The sequence below is a fragment of the Cyclopterus lumpus genome, chromosome 13 (genome assembly GCF_009769545.1).
Source record: "Cyclopterus lumpus isolate fCycLum1 chromosome 13, fCycLum1.pri, whole genome shotgun sequence".
Taxonomy (NCBI): Eukaryota; Metazoa; Chordata; class Actinopteri; order Perciformes; family Cyclopteridae; genus Cyclopterus; species Cyclopterus lumpus.
In genome coordinates this window covers 14,669,840-14,688,345 of record NC_046978.1, presented here as the reverse complement: position 1 = coordinate 14,688,345, position 18,506 = coordinate 14,669,840, and the positions used below count along the sequence as shown (strand labels likewise).

The window sequence follows — 18,506 nt, the reverse complement described above, 5'->3', positions numbered from 1 at the left end:
GTCGACTTTTTCGGAAACTCTTTTAAAAGGCTTCTCGTTTGTCGTCTGAAAAGTTGAAATTGAAAGCAGCTTTTGACAATTATCTAATCCCAAAGTCCATCATGACTAATTGAATAGTTCCAAGGGAACCTGAACGTGTCTCCCAATGATACTTTGTGTAAATAAATTGTCAGTGAAGGAATTTATTTCTTCAAGTGAATCAAATAAAATATTTCTTTTATTTACATGTTAAAAACCAAAAGCAGCAGTGCTGCAAGCACAAACTGGTATATTGTGTGTGGGCCCTGCAGTCCAAAGGGCCAGGTGGTGCTTGTTAGATTTCTCCATTTCTAGTGCAGTTGACTGTAGCTGGAGATGACTTGCTCAATACACGTAAAGCTGTCTAGAAAGTCCTCCTCTGAGATCCCAAATTTAATGTACTGGTGGATGTAGGCCCTTTAACAGAGGAAAGGAAACATGATTAAAAAAGACATTTAATCCAGAAATAAAACATTAAAAAATAACTGTTTGGACCCAGCATTTCCTAAAAGTTGAAGCATTTGTTCTGACTCACCTAGACGCAAACATATTCCAGGCTTTTCCCACCATGTTGTCCAGAGGTCTGAGCAGAGCCTGGCTGTTACTAACCAGCGTGGCACATTTTTCATACTTATTAAAAGGCACTGGGGATTTCCACGAGTTGAAAGCTTCTTCTGGCGAGAGCCAGGAGGTGTACAGGGCCGGGTCCTCAAAGCCACCTGTGGACAGCACAGTTTACATCTCTTGTTCACTCCCGACGAGTTAAAAATATTAAAATCTGAAAGCCATTTCAACCAGACCCGTCTCTGCGCTGTAAACGTCTTTCCCTCTCAGTACGAGCAGGTTGGCTAGGGAGCGGTTAAAGCCGGATCCCGCGAGACTCCTGGTCCGCTCGGAACCTGCAGGTGGACGCACCTGCCAGTCGATACCTGACGCAGGACAAACGGCGACTCCCTTAGAAGTGTTTCACTCATCACACTCACTTTCAATCTATATAATAACAGCTTGACCAACTAAGCTGAGACTGAATTTGACAGAACTTGCCTTCCTCCATCTTGGTGTTGGAGATGAGCATCTGCCGCAGGTGTTTGAGCATGCTGGGCCAGCTGAATGTGCTGTAGGCCATGGAGACACTGGGCACCTGAGGGATGGTGCACACGCTGAGCAGCTTGTACTCCGGGTGGCACGCCAGGGCGCTCACCAGCTCACCTGAGAGACGACAAAGCGTAAAGACATTAGCGTACATGCAATGAGGAGATGGGAGGTGTGAGCTGATGATGTTGGGAGTCATTTCCTGGCAGAGGACGTTTCCTTCCGAGTCAAATTTTCCATTTCCTCTTTTAAAGAATGTATAACACTCTGTAAACTACACCTCTCCTTATCCCATTCCAGGAGATCCGGGCCCTGTGAGGAAACCTGCGTGTCTCGGCACCGCTCACCCAGGGGATTTCTGCCGTAGAGGCCGCGGGAGTCGGCGGTGAGCGCGGGCTGCAGGACGCTGCCCAGCTGGTGAGCGATCACCCTGTTGACGTCGCCGAAGGAGATGTGTTTGATGTTCAACAGCTGACCGCAGATCCTGTGCACCGTGTCGTTCTCGTGCACCAGGATGGCGTCCGACAGCTGGTAGAGGTGAGCCTGCGTCAGCACAGAGTTGTAGTTCTGGACAATCACCTGGGAGGAAAATAAAAAAAACAACATTAAAAGAAATTGCACATTATTCTAATATTAAAGACGAACGCTCGATAGCCGTTTCCGTACCTCCCCGGTCCCGTACGGCCAGGTGAGGTGGTTGAGGATGAAGGACTTGGGGTAGATGTCTCGGAGACACTGAGTCACGTAGGTACCAACGCCGGACCCCGTCCCCCCCGCCACACTCATCATGGCCATGAGTCCGGCCAACCTGTCACAGCGCTCCACCTCTCGCCTCACCAGCTCCTCCACCGCATCTCTGTGACGAGGCCCGTGGACACAGTACCTGGTGGGATACAGGAAGCAGGTGATGTATCTCCAAACACAGGAGGACTTTCCTGTGTTTGTGAGGAGTCTGTCCTAAAAAGATGGTCATATTGAGTTACATTTTGATTGTTTTAAAAGAATGAAACAGTCCCAACTCAAGGTCCGCTTACTAGCTTTTTGTCAAACTGCCACTTCTAAAAAAGGTCAAGAATGAACTTTGATGCTTCATTTCCGAGCTGAAACAATGAATTGATCAGTTAGTGGATCGACAGAAAATTAACCAGCAAATGTTTGGAAAGTCAATCAATCGTTTCAGTAATTTTTTAAGCAAAAACTTCTCAATTGTGATGGTTTGATGCTTTTCGTTGTAATAAACTATACTAAATAAGACATAATATAAGGGCTAATTGTTGACAATTTTCTAACTAAACAGAAAGATCTGCAAATGAATCAATAATGAGTCATACTTAACATATGAATCCAAAGAGTCCTTAAAGTGCCATTAAGAGCTACTGAATAGTGAATTAATAAGAGCTATTAAGTTAAGTCATCGTAGTCCTCGAGTTGGGATTGTTTTGAACATGTTTACAAAATGATGAGGCGATCGCCAATGTTTTGCTTTATACTCGTCATACTACAATCACAAAAAGTGTTATTTCTAGGCGCCACTTGTGTTTTTTAAAAACCAGAGTATTCGATTTGTACATATTTTACAGAAAAGGTCAACAAGTCATACCCATTAGCCCAGTTGTTCCCGGAGCCCTGCTTCTGGCTGAAGTGTGCGGTCTCTCCATACCTCCACATGCCAGACTTTGCAGCCCTGCTCATGCTCTGGTTGATCACTTTGGGCTCCATGTCAATCAGCACCGCCCTGGCTACAAGCTCTGGTGTTCAGAGGGGGAGACATGACAGTTAAACATGCGTTATTATGCATTATGACGCCTATGTCACCCGGTACAGGATGATCAGGTGTTACCTCCACGTGTGGTCTGGTAGAAGAACCGCTCGCAGCCCGCCGCGCTGTACACTCTCCTCTGTCCCTCCAGAGCATCGCTGCAGAGGACGTCAAACAGCTCGTAGCCCACCTGGTTGCCGCACTGGCCGAGCTGAACTGTGACGATGGACATGTTCGTATCCCCAGGTGTGAAGACTCTCCGGGAGGATCGATAGGTTTCCGATCAGAGTATCAGAGCACGCGGTCTGAGATCCACTGGCGGGTTCACGCTGTGAGTGAGAGGTTGTCATGACGGAGTCCACGGAGCCGTCAGCATCTTTGTTGTTTAAAAGAGGCGCTGTCGTCCCCCGCCACGGGAAGTTGAAATGGCATTTCCGGTAGAAACTTTAGAAATAAAACTCGTGTGGTGAGTTGTTGCAAACCTGTTTGAATCCCCCCCCCCCCCCCCCCCAAAAAAAATTAAATATCCGATTTAAGTAGTATGATATAATGTACAGAGAATATTATTATTATTATTATTATTATTATTATTATAGTGGTTTATGGGTAATGATAATGTATTATGTTACTGGTGTGTTTGTGATTGAAATAGACAGACATAAAAATACGTTTTCCTCAACGTAGACTGAATTGTCATTTTTTACAATGGTTTACAGTGTTTTTCGTACAAAATAGAGCAAATTCAAGCAGAATACGTGTCAGTATTGAACTAGTTTAGCATTAAATGCACCTGGATATTGTAAACGTCAGGAGAGACCCGAATAGTAGTCAGAGTAGTCTCCTCCATCAACCTGACTGTCCCCCCCAGCTCGTCTGTCCACCATGGGGTCAAGAGCCTTCAGCCGCTCTGCCCCTCGTCTCTGGAACTCCCTCCCCCCTGACATCAGAAACATTGACTCTATCATTTTATTCAAAACCCACCTCAAAACCCACCTTTTCAGGCAGGCCTATGCCTGACGTGTTCCCCTCTGGGTTGCTCTGCTGCAGACTGTTCTGCTTTTAACTGTGCTGCTTTTTAAATTGTGTCAGATTTTTTAATATGTTGTACGGCGACCTTGAGTGCCTTGAAAGGCGCCTTATAAAACAAATGTATTAGAGGAGCTTTTTTTTTTTTATCCAGACCCTTTTTATTGGCCTAAGTATTTATATTGAGAATCTTTTTTATTTCAGTTTATTGTTATATTTCTATAAAAGTCGACGGAAAGAACTAATACGGTTTATTTCATATTTAGTTTTAACTTAGTTATTATACTGACGTTCGTTTATGAAAAAAAAAAGAAAGAAAAAGCGAATCGCCCAGGGTACCGCCCCTTTTGGTCGAGCGTCGCAATGCGCATGCTCAGTGTAGTAGCCGGTTATGGCGGCGGTGTGTGTTCGTCCATGAGGTGGGGGGACGCCTGCTATTCTTGCAGTCTGTGACGGAGCGAACCGAGCGAAGCGCTGCCATGGCCGGAGTGTTTGACATTGATCTGGACCAGCCGGAGGAAAATGTCTCCGACGACGAGAACGAGGAGGTACTTAGATGGCGAGACGTTGAACGTGGCTGCGGGAGTTTGTCACGGCGGAAACTCTCCACGCCAGAGTAGCTAGCTGTTAGCCTCGCAAGCCGACACGGGCCTCCTCCTGCAGCCGGGGCTATCGGGCCTGTTCACACAGGGTTAGCGGAGGCTGCTGGGAACCTGACAGCGATCTTCACGGGGCTGTCACTCGGTTCCGTTTCTATTTCACGACTAGTGATAGCTAAGCGATGAACTGCATGTGTGTGTGTGTGTTTTTTTAATCCCGTCTCGTTGAAATAACACCCCTCGCTGTCATATCAGAGTTGTGCAAACAGAGCCCTACTTGGCCAAAGGTGCTGCAGTGATAAATGTGGCTCGGTGTGCAACAGTTTATTTTGGCAAGTCTGTCCCAGAGTGGGACTGTGGAGTGGACACAGAGCGTGCGCGTGCGTGAGTGTGTGTGTGTGTGTGTGTGTGAGTGTGTGTGTGTGTGTGTGTGTGTGTGTGTGTGTATTCACATCGAGCAGCAACAACACAACAACTGACTGCACACTTGACTTAATATAACCATTACCTGAAATGGTTTTATTATTATTCAATGGTGTGTCAATACTGCTTCATGCAAATACAGCGAAACCATCATGGCATGCTATTGAAGGAGTAGAATAGTCATTGAATAGGCGATAGCACCTCTGCACACACATTGGGGATGTAGTTTTCATCAAGATAAATCACGTGGATGTCCAGTCTATGAAGTATGGATTATAGTTGAAATATAGTTAAGCTTTTTTTCTTCTTCTTTTTTTTACAATAATTCAATTCAGTTTATTTTGTATAGCCCAATATCACAAATTACAAATTTGCATCAGAGGGCTTTACAATCAGATATAATGTAACTTGGGCTGCAACTACTTTAATCTGACAAAGTGACAAAGTCTACTGGATCCGCGTTGATGTCTTGACATTTTTTGCTTCAAAACAAATCACATTTATTGCTTTTTAGCTCCTCGTTTTCTCAACTGCAGTCTCTCTACTTCCTCATTTAGAACAAAAAAGCTTCGACTTTTGTGTTTATGTTTTGTTTTGTTTGACTTTGTCTTGCAGATTCAAATCGTTGACATCATGGACCAGTGCAGTGGATTTGAGTTGTAAGTTTTCACTGTCCTTCCGTGCTTGTGTTCATTTATGTATGCTGTTTTTTGTGTGCGCAATTGAATCTGATAAAACAATAACACAATGCATTGACTGTTTCTGCAGCAACATGGACGACTGTGAGAAGATTGAGATATCGGAGGACAACGTCAATCAGGGGACGGAGAACATCAGACCCGAGTGCTTTGAGCTGCTGCGGGTCCTGGGGAAAGGGGGTTATGGAAAGGTACTTGTGCTACCCCCGAAGCATCAAGCCTTGAGAAAGTGTTTATTTGAGTGTCTTAAACTTTTCAATAATTTCCCCTCTTTTTTTGCAGGTTTTTCAAGTTCGAAAAGTTGTTGGAGCTGCATCTGGCAAAATATTTGCCATGAAAGTTTTAAAAAAGGTACATTCCTCTGCTTAAATACCTATAATTAGAGCACTGTACCGCCGCTGTGTTTGTATCCTATGAACGTAATTGCATGCTTGTTTTTTTCTTACAAATAAACATTATGCTGCTTCTGTCTGCAAATATGGGCTGTCCTTTAAGCCAGTGGTGGGGTAAGGTTTCATTGCTAGTTGGTAGGGTGCCATCTGTGCTGCTGCAGCCTTGGCACCTTAAAACACTCTGCCTCAGCCTCGCTTCTGCTTGATTGGCTAAAATGACCCCAGTGACCCGTTGAAGACCTGCCAGATTTCAACCGGTCGTCTCAATCGTTGAGCTTCAGAGGGCCTGTGGTTTTGGGCTAGAGCCCGGGACCCGTGTCTGTCGAAGCATTTCGGAGGAAGACATCAGTCATGACGTGTCCAAAATTCTCAATGACACATATGCAGTCGTACATTTAGGTTTTTCCAGGTTTTAGGAGAGCTGCAGAACAGTACCAACCTGTTGGGAGTTCTCAGCAGGTAGACGGCAGCCGGACAAATGGCAACAGACACGATCCAGCTCGTGTACACACACACACACACACAATGTGCAACATTTGATTTAGAATAGAGATTTTATTAGATTGAATTGGAGGGAGAGAAACAATCAGATTTTGTCCAAGATAATTCCACTGCAGAAAAAGTTACATTATATTCCAATTAATACTGAATTATAATCTGAAATGTAGCCACAACATCTAGGATGTAGCTATGGCTGCTATTCCACATCAAAATGTATTTATATACTAAAGTGTAATTTATGTATCATTTTTATTTTCAGATCAGATATATTTGTAGTCTTTTTACAAACAGAACTAGCTTGTAATACAAGCTTCAAAATGCTGTGATTATTCTAGATTTTCCTGCTTCACATTATTTATAATCTGTTTTGAATGTATTGATTACACATTGAACCACAGAGAAAAACAAGCTAGAAGTTATTGTTAATGAATTATGTGTCATATAACAATTATGTCATTAACTCTTAAATGAGAACTTTGATTATTTACTGTGCGTGCGTAGCAAGGCTCATAAACAACTTACTCCTCTAAGGTTGAGCCACTGATTCTTAGATGTTTAATTAAAATGGTCCCATGATGTAAAAGCTCACAGCGTCGTAGAGCAGTCAGTGGATGACCGCTAGTTACTACTGGTAGTCCAGTAGACGGAACAGGCCCAGTTTGCGACTGGGAAAGGCCTTAAAAGTCGGTATGCATAATTGGTCTCGGCAATAAGTGAATGGTGAAGACATTTTAAGGTTTCTCAGCCGGCACGCTTGTACTGCACCATTTCAAATGGAAGGGCTCGTCCCCGCCTCAGTTTAGCTCCGACTCTTGTGTGGTTCTGACTCTCAAAGCTAAGAACATTGCTGCTGACGGCAATATACACAAGGTATATTATACTGTATCTGTTGAGCTCTCTGATAGGAGAGTGCTTACTATCAACTTTTTAAAGCATCGTCTTCATTGTGAAGATTTAGTGTTGAGTGAGTCAGAGCTAGAGACCCAGAAACAACAATAATACATGATATGATCTGCCCTGTTGGACTGTATTCATTGACTACATCAGCGATAATTAAGGAATATCAATGCGTTATCATATGTCAGCGATTTGTCATTGAGAGCGTTTCACATCGACATGAATGAAAACATGTTGTTTCACCCTTCCTTCCGTCTGCCTTTTGAGTTGACTAATGCTGATGTGCTTCTCCGGGGCGGGGGGGGGGCACCAGGCTATGATTGTACGCAACGCCAAGGACACGGCCCATACCAAGGCGGAGAGGAACATCCTGGAGGAGGTGAAGCACCCCTTCATAGTTGATCTCATCTACGCCTTCCAGACCGGAGGGAAGCTGTATCTCATCCTGGAGTACCTCAGCGGTCAGTACGAAACATGCACACAACGCACACTCTGCGGGACGATCAATGCATAGGTAGGGAGGTGTATGTGTGGGTCACCTGTGTTAACAGCACACAACTTGTGTTCATCTGCGCAGGAGGAGAACTTTTCATGCAGCTGGAGAGGGAGGGCATCTTCATGGAAGACACGGCCTGGTGAGTGGTGTTTGTGTTGAATAAGGACGCTCAGATAGCTCGGCAGACTATTAACTACAAACATATGATATACAGTCCCAGTCTGGTAGATTGGCATTTGGAAATATTTTTTCTTTGTCTTTCTCTGTAGTTTCTACCTGGCAGAGATCTCCATGGCTCTGGGCCACCTGCACCAGAAGGGCATCATCTACAGAGACCTGAAGCCTGAGAACATCATGCTCAACAACCATGGTGTGTGTGCATGCGTGTGCGTGTTTGTATATATGTGATGAAATTAACTCAAACTTTCCTGCATGATTTGTCTTTTTAAAAAAACATTTGTCCTTTAAATGTCACTACCCATATGCACAAATACCACGTCATGGAAATAACAGTAAATAGGGACCTTGTTGCAATGTAACAATTGTAAACAAGTGCATCTGAATATGTGTTGTTTTCCTCCCAGGACACGTGAAGTTGACAGACTTTGGACTGTGTAAAGAGTCGATTCACGACGGCACGGTCACCCACACGTTCTGCGGCACCATTGAATACATGTAAGTGGAGCGCTCCGTCGATCTCGCTCACTCTTCGATGCACTCGCATGCCAACAGGCTTCCTCACTCACTCGTACCCTCCTGTCTTCTGTCCTGCTCGGGTATTGACCCGTTTCCATGAATTGATGAGTAAGAAGTGTGCACTGGCATTGTTGCAGGGCCCCAGAGATCTTGATGAGAAGCGGACACAACAGAGCAGTAGACTGGTGGAGTCTGGGCGCTCTGATGTACGACATGCTCACCGGAGCGGTCAGTTAAACTTACACATTACCCAAAAAAACAAAGCTTTCTACTGTACTATTTATAAAATATGAGTCACAATTTGGGAACGTTTGTGTAACCCATTCCTCTCCTCTTCTTTTTCCCCCCACTGTAGCCACCGTTCACTGGTGAAAACCGCAAAAAGACCATTGACAAGATCCTGAAGTGTAAGCTCAGCCTCCCACCCTACCTCACACAAGAAGCAAGAGATCTCCTGAAACGGGTATCTCCTGTTTGCTTTAAGCTTATACCACGTGTGTTTATCCAAAATAAGTGTGGCGTTGTCGTGTACGTATCCTTTTGACACTTGACTGCTGGTTGTACAGCTGTTGAAGAGAAACGCCTCATCGCGGCTGGGAGCGGGAGCAGGAGATGCCACGGAGGTGCAGGTGAGTTACTGTCCCACAAACCCTCTCGGGACACACCGGTGGTGACATACGTGGTTGCTGTTGTGGCATCAACGGCCGTCTTATGGCCCCGTCTTGTGTGTTTGATGTCCCATAGGCCCATCCCTTCTTTAGACACATCAACTGGGAGGATTTACTGGCTCGGAAAGTGGAGCCACCCTTCAAACCTTTCCTGGTGAGTATCAGAGGAGCAGGCCACAAGGAGTTGCAAATTAAACGTTGACTCGTTTTTCGAGATGAGTTTTAAATTTGGGCTACCTGCCCAGATGGAACCAACTGAACCAGTTTTTGGTAATTCAAGCCAGGACTTCTCGTGTTTCAGACCCGCCTGTTGTCAGTTGACACATCTACTCGGGTTGCTGCACCTCCTCACCTGCCTTTGTCTTCCCTTTTATCTTGGCAGCAATCGGCCGAAGACGTGAGTCAGTTCGACTCAAAGTTCACCAGTCAGACACCAGTCGACAGCCCGGATGACTCCACCCTCAGCGAAAGTGCCAATCAAGCTTTTCTGGTGACTTTTCTTTTGTTTGTTTTTGTTCTGCCGCCGTACATTGGTACCTGCCTCCAGTCCAAGTGTGTTTTTCGTGTGGCACAAAGATCCAATAGGACTGAAGGAAGAACTGGTTTTGAATTTGGTGGTCCAAGATCAAGGTCATGGTGACCTCATACCAAAATAACAAAAACAGATGTATGTGCTCATTAAGACAATTGCACACAAATGTCTAAAAGGATAAAAATGATGAAGTGATTGAATTTAAGATGGACTCGGATGTAATCTTAATTATCTCGTGAACACGCAATAAAGTTCATTCTTTAAACAGGCTTGTAGTTCACCAAATCAGTCGGGTGAAGCATTAAAATATCAGCTTGAAAGCATTGCTGATTCACGCTGCTGCTTCAGACTCGGTAATACAAGACGTCTTCCTGCCCCTCAGATGTGACCGTGCACCACCTGCGGCTGTGTTTGTCTCTGACGTCTTTGTTCCTCCAGGGTTTCACGTACGTCGCCCCGTCAGTCCTGGAAAACATCAAAGAAAGGTTCGCATTTGAGCCTAAAATCCGCTCACCTCGACGCATCGTGGGCAGCCCAAGAACACCTCTCAGGTATGCCGGCAGCAGCCACTTGGACTGGTTGGCAAAACCAGCCCCTTACTCCAACCCTGAGTTTGTGTTGAATACCTGGCCTCACTTTGTTTCACCCAATTATTGTCATGTATTGCTGATTTAAACATTTCCCAGTTTTCTTTCCAATCATATATGTAAAACTCTAGCTTTTCACTTCACCTGAGGCAAAAGAAAGCGGTAAAACTGTCAGGCCCACAGCACAGAAGCCCAACTTGATTAGCTGCCCTCATTCGTTACACAGAGGGTTGCATGTTTACGCCGTCGCAACTGCCTCCTTAACAGCAGCTTATTGTACATATGAGTTTTAACTAATTTAACTAAGACCAAGAATATAGCAGAGACAAATGCCTCTCGGTTACATCTGTCCGTTTCCTTCCTCTCCTCTTTGCCCTTTCAGCCCAGTCAAGTTCTCCGGTGGAGAGTGCTGGGCCCGGAGCCCCCTTCACCCTGGCGCAGGACCAAGTGTCCTCCAGTCTCCTCAGGACCAGGCCATGGAGCTGTCCACCCCGGAGCAGATGGACGTCACAACGAGCTCCGAGGTCTCGGCCCCTCTTCCCATCCGTCAGCCTTCCGGGGTCAACCTGGCTCAGATGAAGCAGCAGGCCTACCCCAGCATTGCCAAGCGGCCCGAGCATTTACGTATGAACCTATGACCCCACCGCGCCTCTTTAGGAAAGTTTATTTCGTGACTCTTTTTTATTATTATTTTTTAAAGAAACAAAGCAAAAAGGTATGGATGCTCGAGACAATTCAAAAATCCAAATTTGCACATCCGCACACTCCGTATACTGTCACAACCTGGAGTTTGTCCGTGGGTCTGCGACTCCAGCGCGCTGCAGTGAGGTGCTACCGACGATATCAGCGCCTCGCCACTTCTCCTCAGGTCTCGTGACCCTTTCTGAACTGGACTAGTGGGACTGGAAACCTTTTGAGGAGCCGCGGCCTTTCCAACCTGGAAATCAAAGGCGACCATGTATCACACCGTATGCAAGCTATTTACTCTGAAATGCCGTCAGTCTACTGTACAAGATGACGTCCAGAGTGCTTTGTGCTATTTGAATGAATGCCAGTGAGGCAAACTACTTCCATTGGGAGATTTTGAAAGATATTCTCAGACAACAACAAATGCTTCCTGGCTCTGAATGAAACTATATAAATTAGGTTAATTATTGAAAAGGATCAAAGAAATGAGCATTGTGAGCAGCGGATAAGCAGAGGTTCTGTTATTGATGAATATAGCTTCATGTCTTAAGATGTTTTACACAATGGATGCATTAACTGTGTTATACATCAATGATGACTCAAAGAGCCTCAATTAAACAAGAAAAAAAACTTTGACTTTACATTCTTTCAGCATTGAAGGCTTATTTGATGTGGGAACCTTATTTCAATGATCTGCTCTTAAAGCTTTCTACACTGTACGATGAATCACTGGATTAGTTGACACATTAGACATAATTCAGCTTGATCACCACGACCACCCACAAATGTCAAACTGATCTCGGTTGACCCCCGCTCTGGTCGCCACGGAGAGAGTTCATACTGGAGACTGTGGCACCAGTTGATCTGGATCTGCAGTTGTGGGCTTTAATGCTCCGAAAACATGTACAGCCTCTTACATCAGCTCACTTGTTTAAGAGGGACATTTTTAGAAATCCCCAAAAGCAAGAGAAATTCTAATAAAATGTAAAAAATATATATATACAGAATGCGTTGTCTTTTTTTTTTTTGTATGAAAGGAAAAGACATCTGGAGTCCTCACAAGTGCACATGTTTTTTTAATTGCGTACAAGATATGGTTTCAGATCTCAACATTGCATCCCATGAATGTCAAAGATCCTCAATAATCAACATTATAGAGAGCTGCCACTCGCATATTTAAATTTCTTACTTTACCATCACCCTGTGCTATACTTTTACTTTATACGATTGGGAATTTAAAAACTCATTGTAAACTAAAGTTGTGCAAAGTAAAAAAGAAAGTCAGTCAAAGGATAAATTAAAATTATTTGTTGCAGCTGAAATGCACCTAAAAGCCAATTTTGCAGATTAAAGTATTCGATCAGAAACTGATATAAAATATAAAAACAAACAGTAATATTTGTCAAAGAAAATCAAAACAATAAATCCAATCTAATGGGGGGGGGGGATAGGCAGCGATACAACAGTGATGTGCTGGTACAAAAACAGAAGGAAGGCCCAATAAACATAAAACAAAAAGGCATGCAGTGTAACTTTTAACTGATGTTAATGTAGAACAACTGCTGCCATCGTATAGTAATTTGAAATCGTTTGACCTTTGACATGTAGTTCAGAAAGTCGGCCTCAGAGTTCAAAATGAAGCTCTCCTGACATGAGCCCTGATTGTGTGCTTCAACGCTTTCATTTGACAGAAGTTTTTCATAGCTGGCGTTAGAGGAAAATACTGTAACATTCAGTCCTACATACAATATGAAAACATAAACTGGGCACCCCTGCATATTACATTTATCTTCAGGGCTGCCGGTCTGGGATCTCAGGCTGGTTTTAATGTCCCACTCGACAGGCTTTATGGATGTTAAGATGTCTTAATTATGACTGCTGTAATACATTGTTGCATTAACAGTTAGTGTACAGCATATTGGCCTTTCACATACAATGTGTTTGGATCGTAATGCATCTGGAAAATGCAGCGAGACTTACTAACCTTAAAAAAAGAAAGAAACTTTTTGCAACTTAAAAATGACTTGGGAGGGATAACGTACCAACCAGGCCCCACTGATAACCAAGAGGCCCCAACAGTTCAAAGTCCAATAATGCGATTAAAGATTACATTTGGTCCTATGATGGATAAAACTGATCAGACTTAAGGAAAGTGTAGAAAACAAAAAATGTTCTCCACAAGAATAGTTTTTAATATTTCAGACATTTAGTTCATTTAACCGTTGATCGGCAGTAATAAAGTCATTCATGAGGAATGCGTGCTCAACTTTATATGATGGAGTATGTATAAAGAAACAAACTGCAGTGTGATCTACCAAAACAAAAGAAAGACTTTGAAACACCAAACAAGGCACAAATCACTGAAGAGCAAGAAAATATATATTTAAAAAGGAGGATTTAAAGAATAATTTGTTCAGATCTGAGTCAAGCAACAATCAAAGATAGTCTTCACACTGGGTTTAACCAGCAACCCGACAGTTCAGCTGTATGTTTTGCCTTTTACTTTTAGTATCCGGTACTAGATACAGTGGTCACTGTCCGGGAAGGTAAACAAGAGTCTGAAGTGCTAAGTTTACGTGTTTTTCAGAAGAAGTTCAAGAAGTTATTTCAAAGGCAAAAACTGTACTCAACTTGTACTTCCCACATCGTATAAACTCAATAAACTGGCAATCCAAACAGGTATAAACACACCTTTTCGTTTTTTTAAACATATTCTTTGAGTCAGCTCTTGTTTGGTTAAGCTGTTCCAAGCAGCAGAATATGGTTTCAGAAAAAAAAAAAAAAAAAAAAGTAAAAGTTCTCAGCTAGTCTGACCGGTTGTTTCAGATTTCAGGGCAAGGTTGCAAAAGCACAAGTAACGATGAGATGGATTTTTTACCTCTACAGAGACAATGGAGTCCTTCATCAGATTTATGCCCCTCGAGAGACCAGCTGGACTAAACGGACGTGAATGGAATAACAATATGTCCACCATTCAGCTGTCTTTGGAGCAGAGTATCCGGAGGTGCAAGAAGAAAGTGGCCCTGATGAGAGGCGTCGTCACCGATTAGCTTTGCACCTCCATGCAGCGGGCTTCTGTTCCTGCAGGCGCCTCATCTTCTTCCCAAACCACACCCACCAGACTAAACCGATCACAACGCACACCACGGACTCCACGTAGTAGCCGTCTAGTGTCGTCACACAAGCTCCGCCCTCCTTAACGCACAGCTGCAAACGGGAACAGGGACAAAGGAATCAGTATATTAACTCGAGGTAAGTGCATACCCCACTGTGCAAGATTCTCCATCGCTGCTCACTCACCCCGACCTCCTCTACAGAGCCACAGCTCTGCCCGACGGCCCCCTGGCACTCCTTAGAGGTCAGGGGGTCCACCATCCACAGAGCCAACGTGGAGGGCCAGTTCCCACCGAGGTTGGTGACCGTGTTCAGCAGGGTCATGTAGGTCCCGCCGATGAGGGGGTCGCTCACTTTGGCATGGAAAGCCATGCAAGCCACGTACATACTGTACAACGCCACCTGGGGAAACAACATGGGAAACATTTGTTCAAGCTGATCAATTGTCAAAATTACCATGATATTGAACAACTTACTTATCATCACATCAATTTAAAAAAACATTTAACTGCTGTTTTTATCTTTTTGGCCAGATGGTAAAGATCCAAGGTCCAGAAAAAGAATAATTATAAGCAATACAAATTATTAAAATTTCATAGAAGCAAACATAACCTCCCTCACCAAAATATGCCAGAAGTATTACAAAAAGAAAGTGAAAAGGGATAGAAATGTTCCAGCCCCTGATACTTTAGATTTCCTTCTGTTGCACAGTGACATCTGCAGGCAGAGTTAGGAAATTAAAGCAGGTTGTCATCTTTCACACTTGTCTGCCTTTAAACAGCGTTATACTTAAAAATGAGGCTGTGACAAACATCCGTGTGTCTGCAACACACGTTTTGATAAACCTGTTAATAGATTACATATATGATTTGCTTTTAATTGCTTCAGTAATGAAGACAAAACAAAATTAAAGTCTACAGCCATTGTAGCAGCACTGCAAGGCTGATCTCAGAGCTAAATGCTAATATGTTAATATGCTAAAATATGCTACTGAGCAACAAACACAAAGTACAGCTGAGGCTGATGGGAATGTCATTAGCTTTGTGCGTTTGACCCTCTGCACATTCCTAATGTCAAATGCCCTTTCTAAGCAGCGGACGGATCCTGTCACCTGGAAAAAGTATGATACGGGCTAGAAGCAGTGAATGGAAGAGAAGCACGATATTAACACAAATACAAACCTGATGCAATGCGTAGCTCAGCAGCACTATGGCGTAGTAGTAAAGCGGGAACCCTCCGTCATGCTTCACGCTGGGCGTCCACCACACCAACAGAGCGTAACCCAGTCCTATGAGCAACCTGCAACCACAAACAGCAAAACTCTGTCAGCATTTAGTTTGTTGAGTGTGTGTGTGTGTGTGTGTGTGTGTGTGTGAATGGGTTTGTGAGCCTGTGTGTGTTACAACCTAAAAGGGAAGGCCTTGTAGAAGACATCCAGAGGTCTGGGCCCTGCGGTGTATTTGCTGATGATCACAGGTAGTAGGATCTGCAGAGGCACCATGGGCACTGCCAGCAGTGCCAGCTGCTCCTTGGGAACTCCGGCCTCCACCAGCTTCAGGCCCGTCACCGCATCTGCTGCCGAGAACCCAATCTGAAACACAAGGAAAAGACGCAGGAGAAATCTTTCATTTCACTTTGGATATGTGTGTTCAGCATTTGTGTTCAGTGCATAAGCAACACTTTCAAAGTAATATTTCAGAAGTAAACCAAAAATGTTTCACGTAATGCTCAAGTACTTTGGCGGTGAGGAGCAGGGAACAAAAGGTGAAGACTGTGGGCATCTTGATGATAGAGAACAGCAGCTTGTAGGTTTCCATGACGCCCTGCGTTTCCTCCTGGACTCGCGGCTTTCCTTTGCCCTGCTCATTTTCACTTTTCATGATGGCTACCAAAGTCGTGGAAACCAGGAACACAATTCCCCAAAAAAACAAGAACTCTGCAGCCGGAGAACAGAAAGCATTAGAAAATTACACTTAATTCAACTAAAAATGACTGCTCTGTTGTAAAGTGTCAAATAAAAAAATAAAAACCCTCTGTGAGGTCAGGGGAAACACATACCTGACAAGGTGACGATGCCTGTGTCCTTGGGCTCGACTCTGAGGTATTTGTTGCAGAAGTCTGCAGACTCCAGAGCCAGAAAGAGCACATTTCCCAGGAAGTATCCCGCTGTCTGGCCCACAGAGTTGCATGTAGAAGCATATCCCACATTCTCTCTGGATAACATAGTCAGGGCCCAGCCATCTACAGCTATGTCCTTAGAAGCAGAGAAGCCACAGAAATTGGAGGACAGGATGAAAAACCAACCGAATTGAATGTAAATTATCTTCCTGAATGTGTGTTAGTGTCCCGGTGTTTGCGATTGCCTACCTGTGTGGCTGCGAGGAAGGCAAGCATAAAGAAGACCGCAGTGAGTGTCACCACCTTCGGTCCTCCCTCACTTTGCATCAGGGAATTGACCGTCCCAGAAAGGTAGAGCATGAAGAGGCCCAGCAGGTACTGTGTGGGCACCAGCCAGGATTTTCTGAAAAATGTAATAAATATAATCAGGAAGAAGATACCGTATAGGGGGAAAAAAAGAAGATTAAAACATCAACATAAACAGTATGCGTGTGTCCTTCTTACCGTCTACCAAACCTGCTGAAGTAGAGAGCGTCCACCAATGGTGCCCATAAGAGTTTGAGACTAAATGGCCAGAAGACAAAGCTGAAGAAGGCTTGGTCTTTGTAGCTGATGCTCTTACTCTGTAAGATCAGTGGGATGCTACCTGCCAGTCCCAGAGGAATCCCTTGCAGCACATACAGGAACAGCAGAAGCAAAACGTTCCCCAACTCGCCACGGATCCCCGGCCGGACCCTGTGCCTCCTGTCCTGCGTGTGCATCACTTGGATGAGACCATCCCCTTCCTCTTCCTCTTCCACTTCTGGTTCAGAGGCGCTCGTCTCTCCCCTGTCCATGCCCCTAATGTTGTCAGAGAAGAGGGTGGTACCCGCGATTTTCCTCTGCCGTCCGTTCTTGTGCGTCATCGAATTAGAGTGCTCCATGTTGGAACAGTGGGCATCAAACCCGCTGTGCCCTCAGCAAATCTGCACAAAAAGAATACAGGGAACTATTGAAGCAGCAAAATTGACTGCATGGCGGCCATGAATATTTTCCATCATTTGAATCCCATTAAGATTGTTATCATTGCTGTTTGGAAGGCATAGCCGCAATAGCAAAGGTACAGAATGTGACATGCGGACAAGCTGTTAAAAGCAAGAATAAAGATACAATAATCAAATGGAATAAAGTAGGATACAATATTGAATAGAAAGGTTTGTGTCATGGTAGAAAACAGCCAAACAGGATGAGTGGAAACACATTCAGTGAACTACAAGCAATGGCATGTTGATTATGCATGAGCAAAAGCAGTCAGCATACCGGTCCCAGGAGTTTCCAACTGACTAGAATCTTAAAAAGCAGACTCATATCATATGTGCACACACTTCCAATGACACGATAAAAGAACATATACATACACAGAAACTTGTGCAAAAGAAAAGAAAAAAAAGTGTCAAGTCATTATTGCAGTGAAAGATGACGGTGACACTTCCAGAGGCCAACAAATCGATCCAGGATTATGTTGCTTAGAAATGAGAATTTGTAGAGCTTTATAATTCATACTATCTAATATAGTACAAGGGAACAACTAAAAACGGACTGTCCAGTGTGAAATAAGCCCTAAACTAATGCAATGTGTCCGCCCACTCACTGCCCACCGTTTCAAACAGAAAGCAATCAAGGCTATATGTAGACGATAAATCAATTAATGTGTTCACCGTTACTTTCAGCTGTCGCCTAAAACAATCCCCAAATGTTACTTTACGTTATCCTAAACGTAAAAGACAAGCACAGTAAAATGATTACATGAATAGTTTATAGAACACACAGAGACGTACAAAGGACATGCGTGAGATGAAAAGGTAGAGTGAAATCACACAAGCATTAAGATGAATTAATGTATACCTGAAGATAATAACAGCATGCCGAATGTGTAATGTCAGATCGGAGAAGAAGAAAAAACACAAACGGCTGAATTACAGAGCGAATCAACGGGGAGACGATTTTCATTCTATGCTCATGCAATTGCGGATTTGTGGCATCTTAATATTGGTAAGAAACACGAAAAAATCACTACCGTTTCACTCAGAACAGGTTACATCGATACACACAAACACAGGAGAAGAACCAGGAAGTGCGGCGTGTGCGACGTCTAAATGTGTCCGGCACCTACAGATGACGTGTCAAAGGCTAACTGACAGGGGTTCCGTTTCAGTATGTCACG

General features: G+C 44.0%; 3 protein-coding genes across 4 annotated transcripts; 1 reads left to right on the top strand and 2 right to left on the bottom strand.

Annotated features, from left to right (window-relative positions):
• Positions 1 to 199: 199 nt before the first annotated feature.
• tubd1 (tubulin, delta 1) lies at positions 200 to 3,302 on the bottom strand. The gene is made up of 8 exons (XM_034548326.1): positions 2,951 to 3,302; positions 2,711 to 2,858; positions 1,777 to 1,993; positions 1,458 to 1,689; positions 1,063 to 1,227; positions 819 to 947; positions 554 to 737; positions 200 to 435 (listed from the first exon to the last, which is right to left on the bottom strand). Exons 1-8 carry the CDS (start codon positions 3,099 to 3,101, stop codon positions 330 to 332), a joined length of 1,332 nt encoding a protein of 443 aa, XP_034404217.1. The 5' UTR covers positions 3,102 to 3,302; the 3' UTR covers positions 200 to 329.
• A 955-nt stretch (positions 3,303 to 4,257) lies between these two features.
• On the top strand, positions 4,258 to 12,067 carry rps6kb1b (ribosomal protein S6 kinase b, polypeptide 1b). Its single transcript, XM_034548532.1, has 15 exons — positions 4,258 to 4,443; positions 5,533 to 5,576; positions 5,686 to 5,806; positions 5,898 to 5,966; positions 7,719 to 7,866; positions 7,983 to 8,040; positions 8,171 to 8,271; positions 8,486 to 8,576; positions 8,735 to 8,825; positions 8,953 to 9,060; positions 9,164 to 9,226; positions 9,342 to 9,419; positions 9,648 to 9,755; positions 10,236 to 10,348; positions 10,767 to 12,067. The coding sequence occupies exons 1-15, from the start codon at positions 4,375 to 4,377 to the stop codon at positions 11,020 to 11,022; spliced, it is 1,518 nt and encodes a 505-aa protein (XP_034404423.1). The 5' UTR covers positions 4,258 to 4,374; the 3' UTR covers positions 11,023 to 12,067.
• Positions 12,068 to 12,127: 60 nt separating this feature from the next.
• slc33a1 (solute carrier family 33 member 1) lies at positions 12,128 to 18,463 on the bottom strand. 2 transcript variants are annotated; one of them, XM_034548804.1, is made up of 9 exons: positions 18,360 to 18,463; positions 16,808 to 17,268; positions 16,553 to 16,706; positions 16,244 to 16,439; positions 15,922 to 16,121; positions 15,592 to 15,776; positions 15,367 to 15,484; positions 14,372 to 14,587; positions 12,128 to 14,278 (listed from the first exon to the last, which is right to left on the bottom strand). In XM_034548804.1, exons 2-9 carry the CDS (start codon positions 17,224 to 17,226, stop codon positions 14,111 to 14,113), a joined length of 1,656 nt encoding a protein of 551 aa, XP_034404695.1. In that variant the 5' UTR covers positions 17,227 to 17,268; positions 18,360 to 18,463; the 3' UTR covers positions 12,128 to 14,110. The 2 variants fall into 2 exon arrangements, with proteins under 2 accessions (XP_034404695.1, XP_034404696.1); XM_034548805.1 differs by having other exon boundaries at positions 18,188 to 18,434.
• Between the last annotated feature and the right edge of the window lie 43 nt (positions 18,464 to 18,506).